At 44.5% G+C, this 17967-nt stretch overlaps 1 protein-coding gene and 1 non-coding gene across 2 annotated transcripts in view; one reads left to right on the top strand and one right to left on the bottom strand.

Moving 5' to 3' along the window:
- Nucleotides 1-17967, bottom strand: part of ABCC4 (ATP binding cassette subfamily C member 4) — a 301134-nt gene that overhangs the window by 185707 nt on the left and 97460 nt on the right. Inside the window, exons 5-8 of the mRNA XM_033177424.1 lie at nt 16380-16469; nt 15123-15286; nt 13522-13647; nt 12252-12501 (exon numbers count right to left, since the gene is read on the bottom strand). Coding sequence (XP_033033315.1) covers nt 12252-12501; nt 13522-13647; nt 15123-15286; nt 16380-16469 — 630 coding nt within the window. The remainder of the gene's footprint in view (nt 1-12251; nt 12502-13521; nt 13648-15122; nt 15287-16379; nt 16470-17967) is intronic.
- LOC117063770 lies at nt 16030-16134 on the top strand. The gene has a single exon (XR_004429063.1). It is a non-coding gene; the product is annotated as a small nucleolar RNA U13 (small nucleolar RNA).

Raw genomic sequence — 17967 nt, 5'->3', positions numbered from 1 at the left:
AGAGAAGCTACAGTGGCTTAGAAACAGAATAAACAACCTAGATCACCCCCACCCCATCCAAAATTTTGTAGATGTGGCAAAAGCTGTCAGCTCTCCTCAAAATCTGCTCTCATTTTCTGTGATTAACAAAACTCCCAATTTTTAGCCAATGCACAGCAGCCTTGAACAAGGACCACTCCCTCCAGCCCCTAATGCAGTTAGATGTAGTCGCATGACTTAAGTTCAGCCCAACAGAAAGTGACAACGTCCAGGAAACTTCCTATACCCCAATGTCCAGTCCTTGGAAGCTGCCTGGACAACTTCCCCTCCAAAATCCAGGTGGTGAAACTCAGTGGCCAATGTGATGGTATTAAGAGGTATTTAGGCCATGAGAGTTCCTCCCTCATAAATGGCATTAAGGACCCTGTAAAGGATGCTTTGGGCAGTAGGCAGCCCTCTAAGCCCTTCCACCTTCTGTCCTTTATGGACACAGCATTCCTCCCATCTGGAATATCTAGCATCAAGGCACCATCTACAAGCAGAGAGCACGTCACTAGAAAACTGAACCTGCCAGTGCCTTGATCTTAGACTTCCCAGCCTCCACAGTGGTGAGAATTTGTTTTTCATAAATTACCCAATCTGTAATTTATGTTTACCCACCATAAACAGACTAAGACATCCCTAAAAAAGACAAAGTCATAACCTCAGGACCTCAAAGGTTGACTGTATTTGGAAATAGGAGTGTTACAGATGTAATTAGTGAAGAAGAAGTCATACTGGAAAAGGGAGGACCCTAAATCTAACATGATCAGTATCTTCCTAAGAAAAGAAGAGAGAGACAGAGAGAGACACACGGACAGAAAACAATCAAGTGATTAGGACACAGACGAGAGGGATGCGGCTGCAATCCAAGGACTGCCAGCAACCACTGGAAGCTCAAAGCGGCAAAGAAGCATTCTCCCCTGCAGGTTTCAGAAGGAGCCTGGCACTGCTGACACCATGATTTCAAACCTCCAGCCTCCAGAATCATGAGAGGCTCAATTTCCATTGTTTTCAGTCACTGTGTTTGTGGTACTTTGTTCCAGCAGCCCTCACAAACTCACAAGGAAACTTAAAAGGATTTTGCATGAGAAAAATAAACCACCTTGTATAAATGGCTATTACACGGGTATTCTGCAAACACTGGCAACTCTGAAGCTACTGAAATGAGCATGGAACATGTTTGAGACAGAGAAAACAACACTTAAATAAGTCATCTACTACTCTAAAATTTGTCAACATCCTTTGAATCCTTAAAAATTTTTGTCTGTCACTTCACATTTGACTGCAACGTTACACTTCAAAAGAACAAAAACTGAAAATGAAAACTTTCTTCCATGTAGGAAAAGAAAAATACTTTCTTCTATACAGGAAAAGAAAAAAATCAGTATTTCTCTCAAAGACCCAGCAAGCAGAAGATGCTGTCTGTTCTTCTGCTCCCTCACTATCCACCCACCAGCCTTACTGAGAGCCGACTTAGGAGTGGGCACTGCTGGTTCTCCCTGCACAAGCCCATGTCTGGCATGGCAGAGAGGGCACAGACAGATGCTGGCCTGAATATTCTGCTGTAGGCTTAACCACAGCATCTCTGCTTCCTCCTCCCATACCACCTATTCCATGGTCAATGAGATAACAATCAGGGCCTATTTTGCCACAATTCACTATTCCTCAAGAAATGACCCGGTTGGGCCAGGCGTGGTGGCTCACACCTGTAATCACAGCACTCTGGGAGGCCGAAGTGGGCAGATCACTTGAGGTCAGGAGTTTGAGACCAGCCTGGCCAACATGGCGAAACCCCATCTCTACTAAAAATATAAAAATTAGCTGGGCTTGATGGCACACGCCTGTAGTCCTAGCTACGTGGGAGGCTGAGGTATGAGAATCGCTTGAACCCACAAGGCGGAAGTTGCAGTGAGCTGAGATTGCACCACTGCACTCCAGCCTGGGCAATAGAGCAAGACCCTGTCAAAAAAAAAAAAAAAAAAGAAAGAAAGAAAGAAAGGAAGGGAGGGAGGGTGGGAAAAGACCAGACCCAATTTCACAAGTTTACTGACCGGCAATCATGGGTGATACTGATACAGTGTTTTCACTGGTCCCTTCTCCAACATCCCCCATCAAAACCAACCGTTCCCAAACACTACTCCCTAAGGATCTTCTGAAAACACCTCTGATAATGAACACCATGCTTCAAACTCTTCCATGGCCCAGCAGCACTGACATTCACACTCCCAAAGTGATTCCCTGAGTATTAATCCCACCCTGTCCTTCAGGGTCCACCTCAAAAACTAATCCTGCCGGGAACCAGCTCAGGGTGGCCACAGCTGGTACTGAAACTGAGTATGTACAGGGCAGAGATGCGTCCCCCATCCTGCACTTACAAACACACTCATCTGCATGAACACTGCACTGCACTCGGGGTCAGATACATGCTACAGTCATAAACCGGCTGTATGATTGCCTTAAATTATTCAAGGCATCAGCCATGTCAGCACAGCAACAAGCAAAAGGTTAGACATCTTCTTAATCTTGTCTAGACAGAATAAAATTCTGATTTTAGCTGAAGTGTATGACCAAGACATCAAATTGAATATTCTGTACATGCATGTGAGAACAGAAGTTCCCCACCTTCAAAATAAAAAATTATCCACACAGTAAACCTACTAAGCACTGGTCAATATATTAATAGATCTGAGTGGAGAAAGACATGATAATAGTTTGGTGGTTAAATGAGTCTCCACTCAACACACGAATGGCTTGTAAAGATGCTGGAGGGGCTGGCTGGACTTTCTCTAGTCACTCAGGAGGATGAAAAAGCTGAAATGACATTGCCAATACAGCAATGAGGTGCATCCCCAGAATAGTTCACTTGCGGAAGTATCAGACGGCAGAACTGAAGTCAAAGAGATTGACTTCAGAGTGGATGGCTGGCAAAAACTGGAGCAGCTTTGTGAACAATAAAATCTCAGAGACACATTTTACTGGATGTGGAAGTCATTGAAGACTTTCAGTGCTTTGCTGTGAAGATAAGATCTCTTAAAATCCTATTGGACTTGCTTAATGTCAAGACCATCAATCCTTTCCTTAATAAAAGAAAAACAGACAGAACTTCTTGGACCTAAAATCTTCACAATAAAACCTTCATTTTCTGTACATGGAAAAAAGGAAATTGAAAAGTATGAGTAAGAAAGACAACAGATTAAAGACTTAAATGTAAAATGTAAAACCATAAAAAACCCTTGAAGAAAACCTAAGCAATACCATTCAGGACATAGGCATGGGTAAAGACTTCATGACTAAAACACCAAAAAACAATGGTAACAAAAGCCAAAATTGACAAATGGGATCTAACTAAACTAAAGAGCTTCTCCACAGCAAAAGAAACTATCATCAGAGTGAACAGGCAACCTACAGAATGGAAGAAAATTTTTGCAATCTACCCATCTGACAAAGGGCTAATATTCAGAATCTACAAGGAACTTAAATTTACAAGAAAAAAAAAACCCATCAAAAAGTGAGCAAAGGATATGAACAGACATTTCTCAAAAGAAGACATATATGCAGCCAACAAACATATGAAAAAAAGCTCATTATCACTGGTCATTAGAGAAATGCAAATCAAAACCACAAAGAGATACCATCTCAGGCCAGTTAGAATGGTGATCATTAAAAAGTCAGGAAACAACAGATGCTGGAGAGGATGTGGACAAATAGGAACAGTTTTACACTGTTGGTGGGAGTGTAAATTAGTTCAACCATTGTGGAAGACAATGTGGCAATTCCTCAAGGAACTAGAACCAGAAATACCATTTGACCCAGCCATCCCATTACTGGGTATATACCTAAAGGATTATAAATCATTCTACTATAAAGACACATGCACGTGTATGTTTAACGCAACACTATAATAGCAAAGACTGGGAACCAACCCAAATGTCCATCAGTGACAGACTGGATTAAGAAAATGTGGCACATATACACCATGGAATACTATGCAGCCATAAAAAAGGATGAGTTTGTGTCCTTTGTAGGTACATGGATGCAGCTGGAAACCATCATTCTTAGCAAACTATCGCAAGAACAGAAAACCAAACACCGCATGTTCTCACTCGTAGGTGGGAACTGAACAATGAGATCACTTGGACTCAAGAAGGGAAACATCACACATCGGGGCCTATCATGGGGAGGGGGGAGGGATTGCACTGGGAGTTATACCTGATGTAAATGATGAGTTGATGGGGGCCGATGAGCTGATGGGTGCAGCACACCAACATGGCACAAGTATACATATGTAACAAACCTGCATGCTGTGCACATGTACCCTAGAACTTAAAGTATTATAATAATAATAATAATAAAAGAAAATGTGATATATATACACTGTGGAATACTATGCAGTCATAAAAAAGGGTGAGTTCATGTCCTTTACAGGGACTTGGATGAAGCTGGAAACCATCATTCTCAGCAAACTAGCACAGGAACAGAAAACCAAACACTGCATGTTCTCACTCATAAGCGGGAGTTGAACAATGAGAACACATGGACACAGGGAGGGGAACATCACACACAGGGGCCTGTCAGAGGGTGAGGGGCAAGAGGAGGGAGAGCATTAGGATATTAGGACAAATACCCAATGCATGTGGGGCTTAAAACCTAGATGATGAGTTGATGGGTGCAGCAAACGACCATGGCACATGTATACCTATGTAACAAACCTGCAGGTTCTGCACATGTGTCCCAGAACTTAAAGTATAATAAAAAAATTAAAATTAAAATATAAAAATATTTTTAAAAAAGAAATTTAACAACACAATGTTTTCTAAACTCTATGTGTCTGCCAAGCTCTGGTCTATCTACAGTCAAGGCTCACTTAGTTCTGATCGGTATATAGGGCAGACCTATTCCTCCTCTCCTGATGCCATTTTTCACCTTCTCATTGTTCATTAACACATCCACATGAGAGGCAAGGAAGAAAAGTGAACATTGGATCAATTCATTACACTCATCATTTCATCATTTACAACCTCCATTTTTAGAGAAATAGGAAAGGAGGCAGAACCAGGCAGACCCCATCAGCGGGTCTTGTAGCAAACACCTGCACAGTTCTAAAGCATCCCAGTCTTCACAGCCAAATTCACCCCTAAATCTGGTCTTCTTCCAGTAGTCCATATTTCAGTGAACCCAGGTTAAAAGATTTTGCAGCCATAAGAACGAAAGTAGCCCCAATCCCTCCTTCTGACTAATCCCTCCTCTTGCCCCACACCCAAATAAGGATATGCTCCCAATGGCTTTCCAATCTATCCAAGGCTCTCTACTTGGCCTGAGTCCAAATCACATCATCATCTTCCTGGACTGCTTGCTGCATCAGCCTCCTGGCATATCTCCCTGCCTCTACTCTCGGCCCCCAATGTATTCCCAGGCTGCAGCCAGGGTGAATTTAAAATATGTGGATTTTCTTGAACATTAAGAGCTTTCTCACATAATTACCCCCAGGGAAACGCAGGGCATCAGCCTCCTGGCTGCCCCAAGCCCCTCCCTTTCCCGAACTCTTCCCCATGTCTCTCCACTACCACACATGCAATGCTGCAGGCTATTTCTCGAGCCTTCACAGGAAGCACTACACCTCCACATTGGCATCGGCATCTCTACAAAAGCACCTCATGGCATCTCGGACACTGCCTTCCAAAGACAATGACACTCGAGCACTGATTTTAATTACGTGGTTATTTATTAACCCCCACTTGCTGATTCCCAGGAGGAAATTCCCAGCAGGAAAGACTTCTGTGCATTGGCTTACCATTGTATGCAAGCATTTATCACAGTGCCAGCGTAAGCCAGGTGCTCAATTACATTGTGGAGTCAATGACTAAGTGAATGAATATATTCCAAACTTAACCCCCAAAAGCCTAGCATAGACCAAGACAGGTGTCCGTGTGCTTCCTCTCAACTGATTTTAGTCTTAAGTGACCCTGACTTCGTTTATATTTGCTACACATAGTTTGACCTCATGTGCTTTTTTATCACACAACTAGGGCAAGATTTCCCAAAGACAGCATATTTTCAGGGACACGAGGACACTTTCTAAAGATATTGGGCTGAGGGTGGCTCATACCTGTAATCCCAGCACTTTGGGAGGCCAACGCGGGTGGATCACGAGGTCAAGAAATTGAGACCATCCTGACCAACACAGTGAAACCTCGTCTCTACTAAAAATATAAAAGTTAGCTGGGCGTGGTGGTGCACACCTGTAGTCCCAGCTACTCCGGAGGCTGAGGCAGGAGAATGACTTGAACCTGGAAGGCAGAGATTGCAGTGAGCTGAGATCGCACTACTGCACTCCCGCTTGGTGACAGAGCGAGACACCGTCTCAAAGCAAAACCAAACAAAAGATACTGGGCCCCAACCTATGCCTGGTGAACAGAATCTCCAAGGTGTAATAATTTAGTTTTAATCAGTACATCAGGCAATTCTGATGAACTAGGGGACAAAATTGTAAATGGGTTACAGGAACCATCCAGGTTGAAAAAACACAAAGTTCTAAGGCAGAAAAAACAAACAAGACAAAACAAAACCTCCAGCAATGACTTCAACACCACCATGAAGGAGCTCACCACACTAACACCAACGCTTTCTTACCAGTCATGCCTGGCCATTTGTTTCTCCTTTACTGAAAATCACTACTGCTGGACTCTAGGCCCATCTACCCATCAGAAACTATGTACGTGAGGGGAAATTAAGGTTTCCTGCCCAACTCAAAGATGCATCCTTTATCTGGACACAGAGCGCCTTGCCAAAGTTAGCCACTGGAAAATGTAAAATTCCCAGCTGGTCAGTTTGTTTTACTGCATGCATACATCTATCTACAGGAACAGGAATTTCAAGCCTTAGACACAGGTGAGTTGCATTTTAGTGGAAAAATAAAAATAAAAAATCTTAAGGATTTCTTCCCTAGCCGCATATTGGACCACAATTCCCTGAAAATCGTCTGCAGGATCCCTTTCATGCCACACTCTCTGATGTGTGACATAATTCAGCAGAGAATGACAGTCATCACTTCTCACTAAAATAATGCTCAGTTGTTAGGCATCTTCCAAATCTCACAGACGTAATGAAGCTGGAGGCTGACTTCACTTACACATTTTCTGGGCGCCTGCAATGTATACCTAATATAAAGATGAATGAGGCATTGTGTCTGCCTTTTATATGTTCAGAGTTTAGGACGGGAAAGAAATCTATAAACAAATGGCTTCAATACTAAGGGGAAAATGAGGACAAAGTCACCTGTGGAGATCCCAAAAGAAGAGATGAGGATTAAACAGTGTGTGATGGGCCAGGTGCGGCGGCTCATTCCTGTAATCCCAGCACTTTGGGATGCCAAGGCGGGTGGATCACTTGAGGTCAGGAATTTGAGACCAGCCTGTCCAGCGTGGTGAAACCTTGCCTCTACTGAAACTACAAAAATTAGCTGGACATGGTGGCTCACGCCTATAACCCCAACTACCCAGGAGGCTGAGACAGGAGAATTGCTTGAACCTGGGAAGTAGAGCTTGCAGTGAGCTGAGATCGTGCCACTGCACTCCAGCCTGCCTGACACAGCAAGCAAGACTCATCTCAAAAGAAAAAAAAAGACTGTGTGATGGTTGATTTTATGTGTCAGCTTGGCTAGGCCACAGTCCCCAGATATTTGGTCAAACATGTCTGGATATCAATGGGAAAGTATTTTTCAGTTGAGATTAGCATTTAAATCTGTAGACTTTGAAGTCCTACATAATGTCAGTGGGCCTCACCCAATCAGTTGAAGGCATTTAAGAGAAAAAAGACCTACAAAGAAAAGGGAATTCTGCCTCAAGACTGTCCTCCTCAGACTCAAGCTGCATCATCAGCTCTTCCCAGGGTCTCTGGCCTGTCAACTGCCCTGCAGATTGTGGACTTACCTCACCTCGAAGTTGCGTGAGAAAATTTTATAAATCAATCTACTAATGTCTCTCTGCATGTACATACCTGTGGGCCCTATCGGTTCTGCTTCTCTGGAGAATGCTGACTAATACAGATGGTTTTCTAAAATAAGTGAGACAAGACAGGAAATGGCCTCCCGACACTAAGTCCAATCCCCTTATTTAGAGACAAGAAAACCGAGGCCCAGAGAATTGATGACGACCCAAGGTCTGCGTCCCACGCCCCCATACTACCTGTCGGGGCTGGTCTTTGCCCCATTATTTCCTATGGCTGCCGTGCAGAAGTGATATCTGCATTCAGGTTATGCTGTGCATGTGGGGGTAAGATTGTGCACTTCTTTTTTTTTTTGAGATGGCGTGTCGCTCTGTCACCCAGGCTGGAGTGCAGTGGTGCGATCTCGGCTCACTGCAACCTCCACCTCCCAGGTTCAAGCAATTCTCGTGCCTTGGCCTCCAGAGTAGCTGGGATTACAGGTGCACACCACCATGCCCGGCTTTTTTGTTGTTGTTGTATTTTCAGTAGAGGCAGGATTTCACCATGCTGGCCAGGCTGGTCGAGAACTCCTGACCTCAAGTGATCCGCCCACCTTGGCCTCCCGAAGTGCTGGGACGTGAGCCATGGCCGCACTTCTGAGACAGATGGACAGCCTGGGCTAAAGCCCTGGATCAGCCTTTTATTAACTGTTAAAACGTGGAGGTGCTATTCACCCTCCCCAGACTTCAGTTTCTTTATCTGTAATGTAGGAGTGATAGGGGAGTTACACTAGTAAAAGGAGTGAATATTCATAAGGCTCTTGAGCCCCTCCTTGTTACCTAGTAAGTACTCACCAGCTATTATCTGTTCATATAAAGCCCCATGGTCTTAATCTTAACCTTCATTTATCTCATAATGGCCAGGAAGACAGACTAATTTTATTAACCAAGTAAGACTGTTTTTATTTTTCCACATGGCCCAAGGAAAGTCCACTTGTTTCACAGCCTGGAAGCCAGTCAGGAGGCTTTTTTTTTTTTTTTTTTTTTTTTGGAAACAGAGTCTTACTCTGTCACCCAGACTACAGTGCAGTGGCACAATCTCAGCTCACTGCAACCTCCACTTTTTGGGTTCAAGCAAGCCTGAGCCTCCTAAGGAGCTGGGATTACAGGCATGCACCACCACGCCTAATTTTTATATTTTTAGTAGAGACAGGATTTCACCATGTTGGCCAGGCTGGTCTCTAACTCCTGACCTCAAGTGATCTGCCCACCTCGGCCTCCCAAAGTGCTGCGATTATAGGTGTGAGCCACCACACCCGGCCAGGAAGGTCTACATTTAATGTCAGACATGGACCCTCTCTTACAAGAGCAGGTCAACCAAGTCCAATGGGGTTTGAGATGCACAGAGAGACACGCATAACGAGGTGGAGACTCTGATCCAGTCCACTCTGAACAAGATCCGGCTCCCCAGAGTTGAGGACCCTCACAACCCCCTTGAACAGGGCCCGGTGTTCTGGGAATGTTCAACTCGCGTCTGCTTCCTCACTCGGCCTTCCTCTGGCTTACGGTACAGCCTGGACCACCTTGGGTCTGTATTGGGTCCCAGCCTTTTGCTATGATTGCTGCTTCTGTTCATCCAGCATTTGGTGCTCATCATGTGTTCATCAGCACTGAGCTGCACCACACTGGCCTTGCTCAGCAGGAACAAATGTACCACCAGGCTCCTGAGACCTGGCCGGAGGGCTTAGTAGCACTTGCTTAAATCAAGGACAGAAGGGAGGACACTCAAAGCCACAAAGAGCCAAAGACCCCAAAGCAGGAACAGAGATGGGTCATGTGCTGGGAAACACTGGGAAACACACAATGTGGCCAGGTGAGCCCTATGCCTAGGGTTCAAAAATAGGACTCCACAGGAAACAGAGAACCTTTCCAGGTTTTTGGAGTAAGACTAGATGAGTAAAAGAACACTGAAGGAAATATCCCACACCAGAGGATACTAAGGCAGCAACACAGGTGATATAGTTTGGCTTTGTGTCCCCACCCAAATCTCAACTTGAACTGTAATCCCCATAATCCTTACGTGTCAAGGGTGGGACCAGGTGGAGGTAACTGGATCATGGGGGCGGTTCCTCCATGCTGTTTTAGTGACAGTGAGTTCTCATGAGATCTGATGGTTTTATAAGCCTCTGGCATTTCCCCTGTTTGCACTTCTCCTTCCTGCTGCCCTGTGAAGAAAGTGCCTGCTTCCCCTTCCGCCATGACTGTAAGTTTCCTGAGGTCTCACCACCTATGCTGAACTGTGAGTCAATTAAACCTCTTTCCTTTACAAATTGCCCAGTCTTAGGAAGTTCTTTATAGCAATGTAAAAACAGACTAATACAATAGGCAACGTAATAATGGTTAAGAAATCATGGTTCTGAACAGATTCCTATCTCTAAGACAGGCAAACTCCTTAACCTATTACAGGAGCCAGTTTCATTCTCTGTAAAGTGGGGACACTAATGCTTATCTCCTTCAATTGTGAGGATAACATGAAATAACATGTAAAGACTTCCAAGAGCCCTGGTTCACAGTACACACACCAGCGCCTGCAATCACAGTGAGGGGCAGCAACAGCAGTCAGAGAATTACAGCAGCACAATACACACGTGGCCCTTCCATCTGAAAAAGGTGTCCCGCACACTCAGAAAGACACTCTGGTCAAAGTATATTTCTAAGTTATTTCTTTCAAGATGCAAAAGCTGTAAGAAAACAGTGTTACTGACCTACATGGACCATCCCTTCACAGTGTTACCTGAAGCTGTTGTCAGAAAGAATGAGGATAAGAATTGACCTTGTATGGTCTGTTTTATAGGTAATATTTTTTACGAAATACAAACTTGCTAATCAGTAGTGGGAGTCTGCCCATGAATAGCCACTATGCTCCAGCCTGGGTAACACAGCAAGATCTCTTCTTTAAAAAACAAACTTCATCATAAAAAAGAATCTTAGCTTTTATGACAACACCCACCCCACTCTCTCCTCAACCAAAAAAATAAAAATAAAACATAATCACAGCCAGTGTCAGCTAAGTTCACTCGAGTCTGTCCTTGGATATCCATCTCTATTAAGAACCAGGAATAAAACAAAGCAGATTTTTGAAAGCTTAGATAGTCAAGTTCTTGCCAGGCCCTCTCACAAAGCCAATTTATTTTAATTTTCAACTTATTCATAAACACACAAATACTTGTGCATATATTATGTGCCAGGACCTTACCTTGGTGATATAAATTATTTGCCCTGGCAATTTAGTGACAGCTACTTAGGAAAAGGTGATGGTGTGTAAAGTGGATGCTATGGTTTGAATGGGCGTGCCCACTCTAAATTCACAGGCTGGAACTTCACCCCAGTGTCAGTGTGAAGAGGTGGGGCCTCTAAGAGGTGATTAGGTCGCCACGGCAGAGCCCTCCTAATGGGGATTAGTGTCCTTACAGAAGGCTGGAGGGAACTAAACAGGCCCAGTTTGTCCTTCTGTTTCTTCCACAATGTGAGGACACAGAGGTCCATCTGGGAAGCAGAGAATGGTCCTCACCACACACCAATGCCAGAGCCTTAATCTTGGACTTCCCAGCCTCCAGAACTGTGAGAAATAAATGTCTAACATGTATAAATTAGCCAGTCTCAGGTATTTTGTTACAGTAGTACAAACAGAGCAAGGTAGTAGAAATCAATCAATTGGAAAGAAAGAAGTCTGGTAGAGTTAGGTTCATCAACAGTAAGAAAAAAGTGAAAAGAGGATAGGAAAGAAACAGCAGAGATCCTAAAGGCATGCACAAAAATTAACAAGGAAAACATCTACAGAGGAAAGAACTTATTTTCAAACAGGGATAGCTAAGTGAAGTTGAGGCCCTGCTTCCTGACCAAGAAGCAGGGACCTCCAGCAAGCTCTTTCCTTCCAGCCCACAGAAGAACCATACTCAACCCATACTCGCTACTTTCTCATTTGCGTTAACGTAACAGATGAAATCTATTTGCTTTTCCTCCTTTTAGACAGCTTAAACATTTTAATCACACCTGCAGTTACCACCTGCACATCAAAAGCCCTGTGCCACTGCTGTTTATGTTGCTCCCAATAAATGATCACAATGCTTGCATTGTCTTTAGTGCGCTCTAAGATAAGGAAGGACACACAACATTGTGGAATGGCAGCACGTTTTGGTTATGAGAGAGTTAAATGTCATTACACTGGAACGTAGTGATGCTAAATAAAAGGAGATATCATTTCACCTCGAATGCACCTACAACTTTCAAATGGCATCTGACACCAACCTGGATTCTTCGGATGCTGATGATTGCCTCTGACACCTTCTCAATGGCTGCGGGGAAGAAGAGGGTGACCGTCAGCCGCACAGCCCCGTACAGTGTCACAGCCACAAACACGCGACTGGCTGTGATCATGTTGCCGAGGAGGACGTAGGTGGTGAAGGTCACAAACACGATGATTTTGCTTGCACTGAAAAACGAGGCCAAATTCATCCCTCTGAGATAGGAACTTCTCAGAATCTTGGAAATCTCCTTCCTGGAAGAGAGTACAGGTTTTTTAAAAAGCAGTGATGTCAGCCACATAAAGTGGCTCACGCCTGCAATCCCAGCACTTTGGGAGCTGAGGTGGATGAATTGTTTGAACCCAAGAGTTTGAGATCATCCTGGGTAACAACAACAACAAAAAGGTGCAAAGGTGAGAGGTGGCCAGGAACTACCCAGAAAATCATAAGAAGTACCATGTGCTGGAATGCAACAACTAATCAAATATTTAATCCAAAAGCCAGAAAAACATTTTTTTTTTTTTTGAGATGGAGTTTCACTCTTGTCGCCCAGGCAATGGTGCGATCTCAGCTCACTGCAACCTCCTCCTCCTGGTTCAAGTGATTCTCCTGCCTCAGCCTCCCAAGTAGTGGGATTACAGGCAAGCGCCACCACGCTTAGCAAATTTTTTGTATTTTTAATAGAGACAGGGTTTCACCATGTTGGCCAGGCTGGTCTCGAACTCCTGACCTCAGGTGATCCACCTGCCTCAGCCTCCCAAGGTTCTTGGATTATAGGCGTGAGCCACCATGCCCAGCCGCCCCCAAAAAATTCTAATAACACAAAGAACAACTAACAGTATTTTCCATGCCTGTTTGAAATGAAAAATACTGATTCATAGAGTTTGGTCCAATATAGATATGCCCAGTCTCTATAACCTGTCCATTTGGCTACATTAATATAAATCACAGTTTTATTTTAAACACCATTATTCTCAAATACTAACATCTTAGAATCGTTGTTGGGATTTGGGATATTCAGAAACATTTGGAATTTCACTTCCGTATTAGTAAGAAGCATACATGCTTTCTGTTTAAGAACATGGTAAATGGAAGACCAAGTGAAAATAACATTCTCCACCATTCTACTTAACCCAACTGCCACGCTTGGGGAGTGGGATGGATTGTACTGAACCTTCCATAATGTGAACACACAGTAAAACTTCTAAAACCATTCGACAAGAATAGCAAATAGAAAAGTACAAAAATACAGTACAATGTATACAAAAACTTACTTTCTCAAATTGGTAACAAGATCTGAAAATGACTTTTCCCAGGCGTACATTTTTATTATCCTTATGCCAGTTATAACTTCATTCATGGTCCTGATCCTGGCATCCGTGAAAGTTGCAGTTTTACTCCTAAGGGGGACCAGACACGGGAGATGAGCCTGAGCGATCACAGCCTGCCCTTATCAGCAGCAGGCACAGGCAGGGGCCCGCATCACATGGTTCCCTACAGCGCTTTTGCTTCCGTCAACACAGACAGGTCCTACTCAAAATACAAATAGAAAAAGACTTCGATTAGGAAGTCAACAATCTATCCCAACTCAGTAAGTATTTTGGAGAATTTGTAGTATCTGCTGAGGAAGACATGGAAATGAGTCAGGTGTAATCTGTCCCCTGGAGGAATGCACAGGTGGGCAGGGAAGGCAGAAAGGCACCCGCGCCTGACAGTAACACAGTGGGTGGAGTGTACTAAAATGAGAATGAAGTGCTGGGGAGCAGAAAAGAAAGGGCTGTTTGTTAACTCCACCGGGAAAGAGGAGAGCAAAAAAAAAGCTTCAGAGGACTGGGAGCATTTGAACGGGGCCTCAAAGGACAAGGACTGTTTCTCCAGATGGCAAAGAGGGGAAGGTCCAAGTAGAAAATACACCATAAGCAAAAGCATAAAACAAAGAACTCAATGCACTTCCAACAGTGGCTCCTCTCGATCCAGCTGACAACCTTGACAATGACTCATTTCCAATTCATTGGGACCTGCTTCAAGTCTAATTTATTTTATCATCATTAACCTCTTGACCAAAAGCTGTATTTCTTTTTCTTTTTTTTGAGACAGAGTCTACCTCTGTCACCCAGGCTGGAGTGCACTGGCATAATCCTGGCTCACTGCAACCTCTGCCTCCTGGATTCAAGTGGTTCTTGTGCCTGAGCCTCCCAAGTGGTTGAGATTACAGGCATGTACCACAACACCCAGCTAATTTTTAAAATTTAGTAGAGACGGGGTTTTGTCATGTTGGCCAGGCATGTCTCCAACTCCTGGCCTCACGTGATCCACCTGCCTCGGTCTCCCAAAGGCGTCAGCTGCCATGACCAGACGACAACCATATTCCTAACACATACGCTACTAGGACTGTGTGATTTTATAAATACATCATTAAAATTCACCCTGCCTTTGGGAAGCTTACAATTTAATGGAAATACTGAAGTAAAAATAACACACACATGTATACACATGTGAAAATAGCTCTCACACAAGCACAGTAAAGATGTATGCAGCTAGAATGGAGCCTGTGAAATATTCCAATCTATTGTTATTCATTATATGTTTAACTAACTTCTATATATGTGATTTCTGCTTAAGGACATTCTACTTATTGCAGCCACAGCGCCTGAAAAGCTGGCTGGGAGGAGCCGGTGAATACCTTCACCTTTCTCCCTTGAAGATTCGCCTTCAGCATAAGGATGGAGGCCCCCTTGGCTAAGCCTGAAGAGCTGCAACATATGCAAAGAAGAGATTATAAAAGGCATTTAGTTTGTTTCTGAACAAAAGCATCGGGAAGACTGTGGATGTCACCAAATAGATATGACATTTTTCACACCAGTATTTCTCTTACCTCAGTGATGAGAACAACTTCCCGAAACAGCTTTGCAAGGGCAGGAGAATAATTAGAACTGCCATCCCAGCAAGGCACGATATTCCTATCTCCATCCAGAGTAGGGCAGTCACTGCGATCGCCTGCAGTGGCCCTGCCCACAGGAAGTGTAAGAACACTGTCACCTTTAAAGAAAAAGAGCATTCTTAGGACTCTAGAAAAGCAAAACAAGTAAGAACACAGTACAGAAACGATCCGCTGGAAAACAACAGGCAAATCCTAAACAGAAGTGACCACAGTGGGTTTAGACCTGCTAAAGCAGAAATCCAAGCACCCACCACAGATGAAGCCATTCTGGGGAAACAAACAGCGGATCTGGGAGACCTGAAAGAGAATCTGACCAGTGGCATTAGAAGATCTTGATCAGTGACTATCTCACTGATGAGCTGAGCATTTTCCAGAACTCTCTGCCACAGAATTCAGCTCCCATATGCCCTGGGGCTCCCCAGTACCCTAAGAAAGCCTGTACTATAGTGCCCACCACATACTCCACTAATTTACTTGTGTATTTGTCTCCCAGACAGGCCGTGAGCTTCTTCAGAACAGAAACCAAGTCTTATTCATTGTCCCTGACACCGAGTGGAGGCTTTAGTTCATGTCTGTGAATGAATAATTGGAAAGAAAAAAAAAAGTGGTCCTAGTGCAAAATGGACATGGCCAGCAGCTAGAATGCCCTGGATAACATGATACCTCCACAAGGTAAGTATTAAACAATGGACCCTGGGTGGGTACGGTGTTCACACTTGTAATCCCAGCACTTTGGGAGGCCAAGGTGGGAGGATCGCTTGAGGCCAGAATTTTGAGACCAGCCTGTGCAACAAAGTGTGATCCCTTCTCTACAAATAATAAAAAAAGAAATTAGCCAGCAATCCTTTTGTAGTTCATCAGCATGACAGTTGGGTGTTCATGCACATGTGTGAGATGTGCCACCCTTGAATTCTGTTATGACATTGCCCCATTAGCCCATCTGACATGAAAATTCAAAAGAAGAGAGAAATTAGCTGGGCATGGCGGTGCACACCTGTAGTCACAGCTAATCAGGAGGCTGAGGCGGGAGGATCGCACATCACTTGAGCCCAGGAGTTCAAGGCTCCAGTGAGCTACGATCTTGCCACTGCAATCCAGTGTGAACAGAGTTAGCCCCTGTCTCCAGAAAGAATAAAAGGGGGAAGAGGGGTGTTTAATGCAATGAAAAAGGATCCCTGAACTGCAGCTTACCTGGTCAAACTTGTTGACATCATTGGACAGCAGATTGACTATCTGGCCTGTGGTTGTCTTCCCCATGGCCATGTTACTAAGACGAAGTGCCTGAAATAAAAGAGGTAGGTAGAGAATTGTGTTCATACAATGATACTAAGTCAGGCTTAGGACACAGCAGATCTGAGGAAGGCTTGTGTGATGTCAAGACCAGATAACCCAAGACAACAGCTCTAAGGACCAGCATTTTGGCCCTCCCAGTACCTTTAGTGGTGGCAGCTGTGCCCTACCAGGACAGCAAAGCGAGGGGTAGAAAGGAGAAGAAAAATCTCTCACTTCATTTGATGAATTTGGACATGCCCCCAAGTATAAAATGATGTAAGTTTCTACTTAAGAGCCAACCAAAGTAATTTTCAGCCAAATTAGAGAAGAACAGAGAGGCTGTCAAAGGAATGAAATGAGAGGATGTGGACTATAAATCCATACCAATCATTAATGCGATGTGCAACATAATTAAACACATGGGGCCTTACTCTCTTCACTCTGCCTGGATCACAGGGTTTCAATGTGATCAATGGGAAATGACAAATGTTTACAGAGTATCAACTATCTGGAGGACACCAGGAGCCCCAACAGATACGGGACACAGTCATGGGTTTCGCCTTGGGAAACAGGGCTAGTTATGTCCAGACACCTGTGATTCAACTGTGACCTGCACAGAGAACTCGGGGCAGTTCCAACTGAGGGACACTGGGTGGTAGAGACCCTGGACGATCAAGGAGGGACTTTAAGGAGGGAAGGGAAGGGTGCTGCAGGGGAGGCCTCGCTAGGACAGAAGTACGGAGAAGGGGGATGTGGGGGCTGCTGAATAAAGAACACCCCAAACCTGGCTGAAGCAGGTGAAGCTTATGGAAGGCAATATGGAGCAGTATGTGTGGTTTTTCAAGTTAGAGGGAGAAACTCAACTTAAGGAAGGTTAAACAGTAGAAGTGATTGGCCAGGAGACTACTGTAAGAAAGAGAACGAGTCGCTGCTAGAGTAACAGTCCAGGCAAGAGGCAACAAGACTGTCAACCAAGGCTATGTGAATGGGAAAAAAAAGGGACAGATAGAAGTGAAAACACTTTTAAAAGTTAAAAAACGGCCAGATGCAGTGGTTCTCACCTGTAATCCCAGCACTTAGGGTTGCCGAAGGCAGCTCACTTGAGGTCAGGAGTTTGAGACCAGCCTGGCCAACATGGTGAAACCCTGTTTCTCCTAAAAACACAAAAATTAGGCCGGGCGCGGTGGCTCAAGCCTGTAATCCCAGCACTTTGGGAGGCCGAGACGGGTGGATCACGAGGTCAGGAGATCGAGACCATCGTGGCTAACACGGTGAAACCCCGTCTCTACTAAAAAATACACAAAACTAGCCGGGCGAGGTGGCGGGCGCCTGTAGTGCCAGCTACTCGGGAGGCTGAGGCAGGAGAATGGCGTAAACCCAGGAGGCGGAGCTTGCAGTGAGCTGAGATTGCGCCACTGCACTCCAGCCCGGGCGACAGAGCAAGACTCCGTCTCAAAAAAAAAAAAAAAACACAAAAATTAAACCACGCATGGTGGTATGCACCTGT

Source organism: Trachypithecus francoisi, unplaced genomic scaffold (assembly GCF_009764315.1).
Source record: "Trachypithecus francoisi isolate TF-2019V2 unplaced genomic scaffold, Tfra_2.0 Lachesis_group18, whole genome shotgun sequence".
NCBI classification, from domain to species: Eukaryota; Metazoa; Chordata; class Mammalia; order Primates; family Cercopithecidae; genus Trachypithecus; species Trachypithecus francoisi.
Note: the sequence above shows the minus strand (reverse complement) of the source record. Positions and strands in the feature narration are given on the sequence as shown.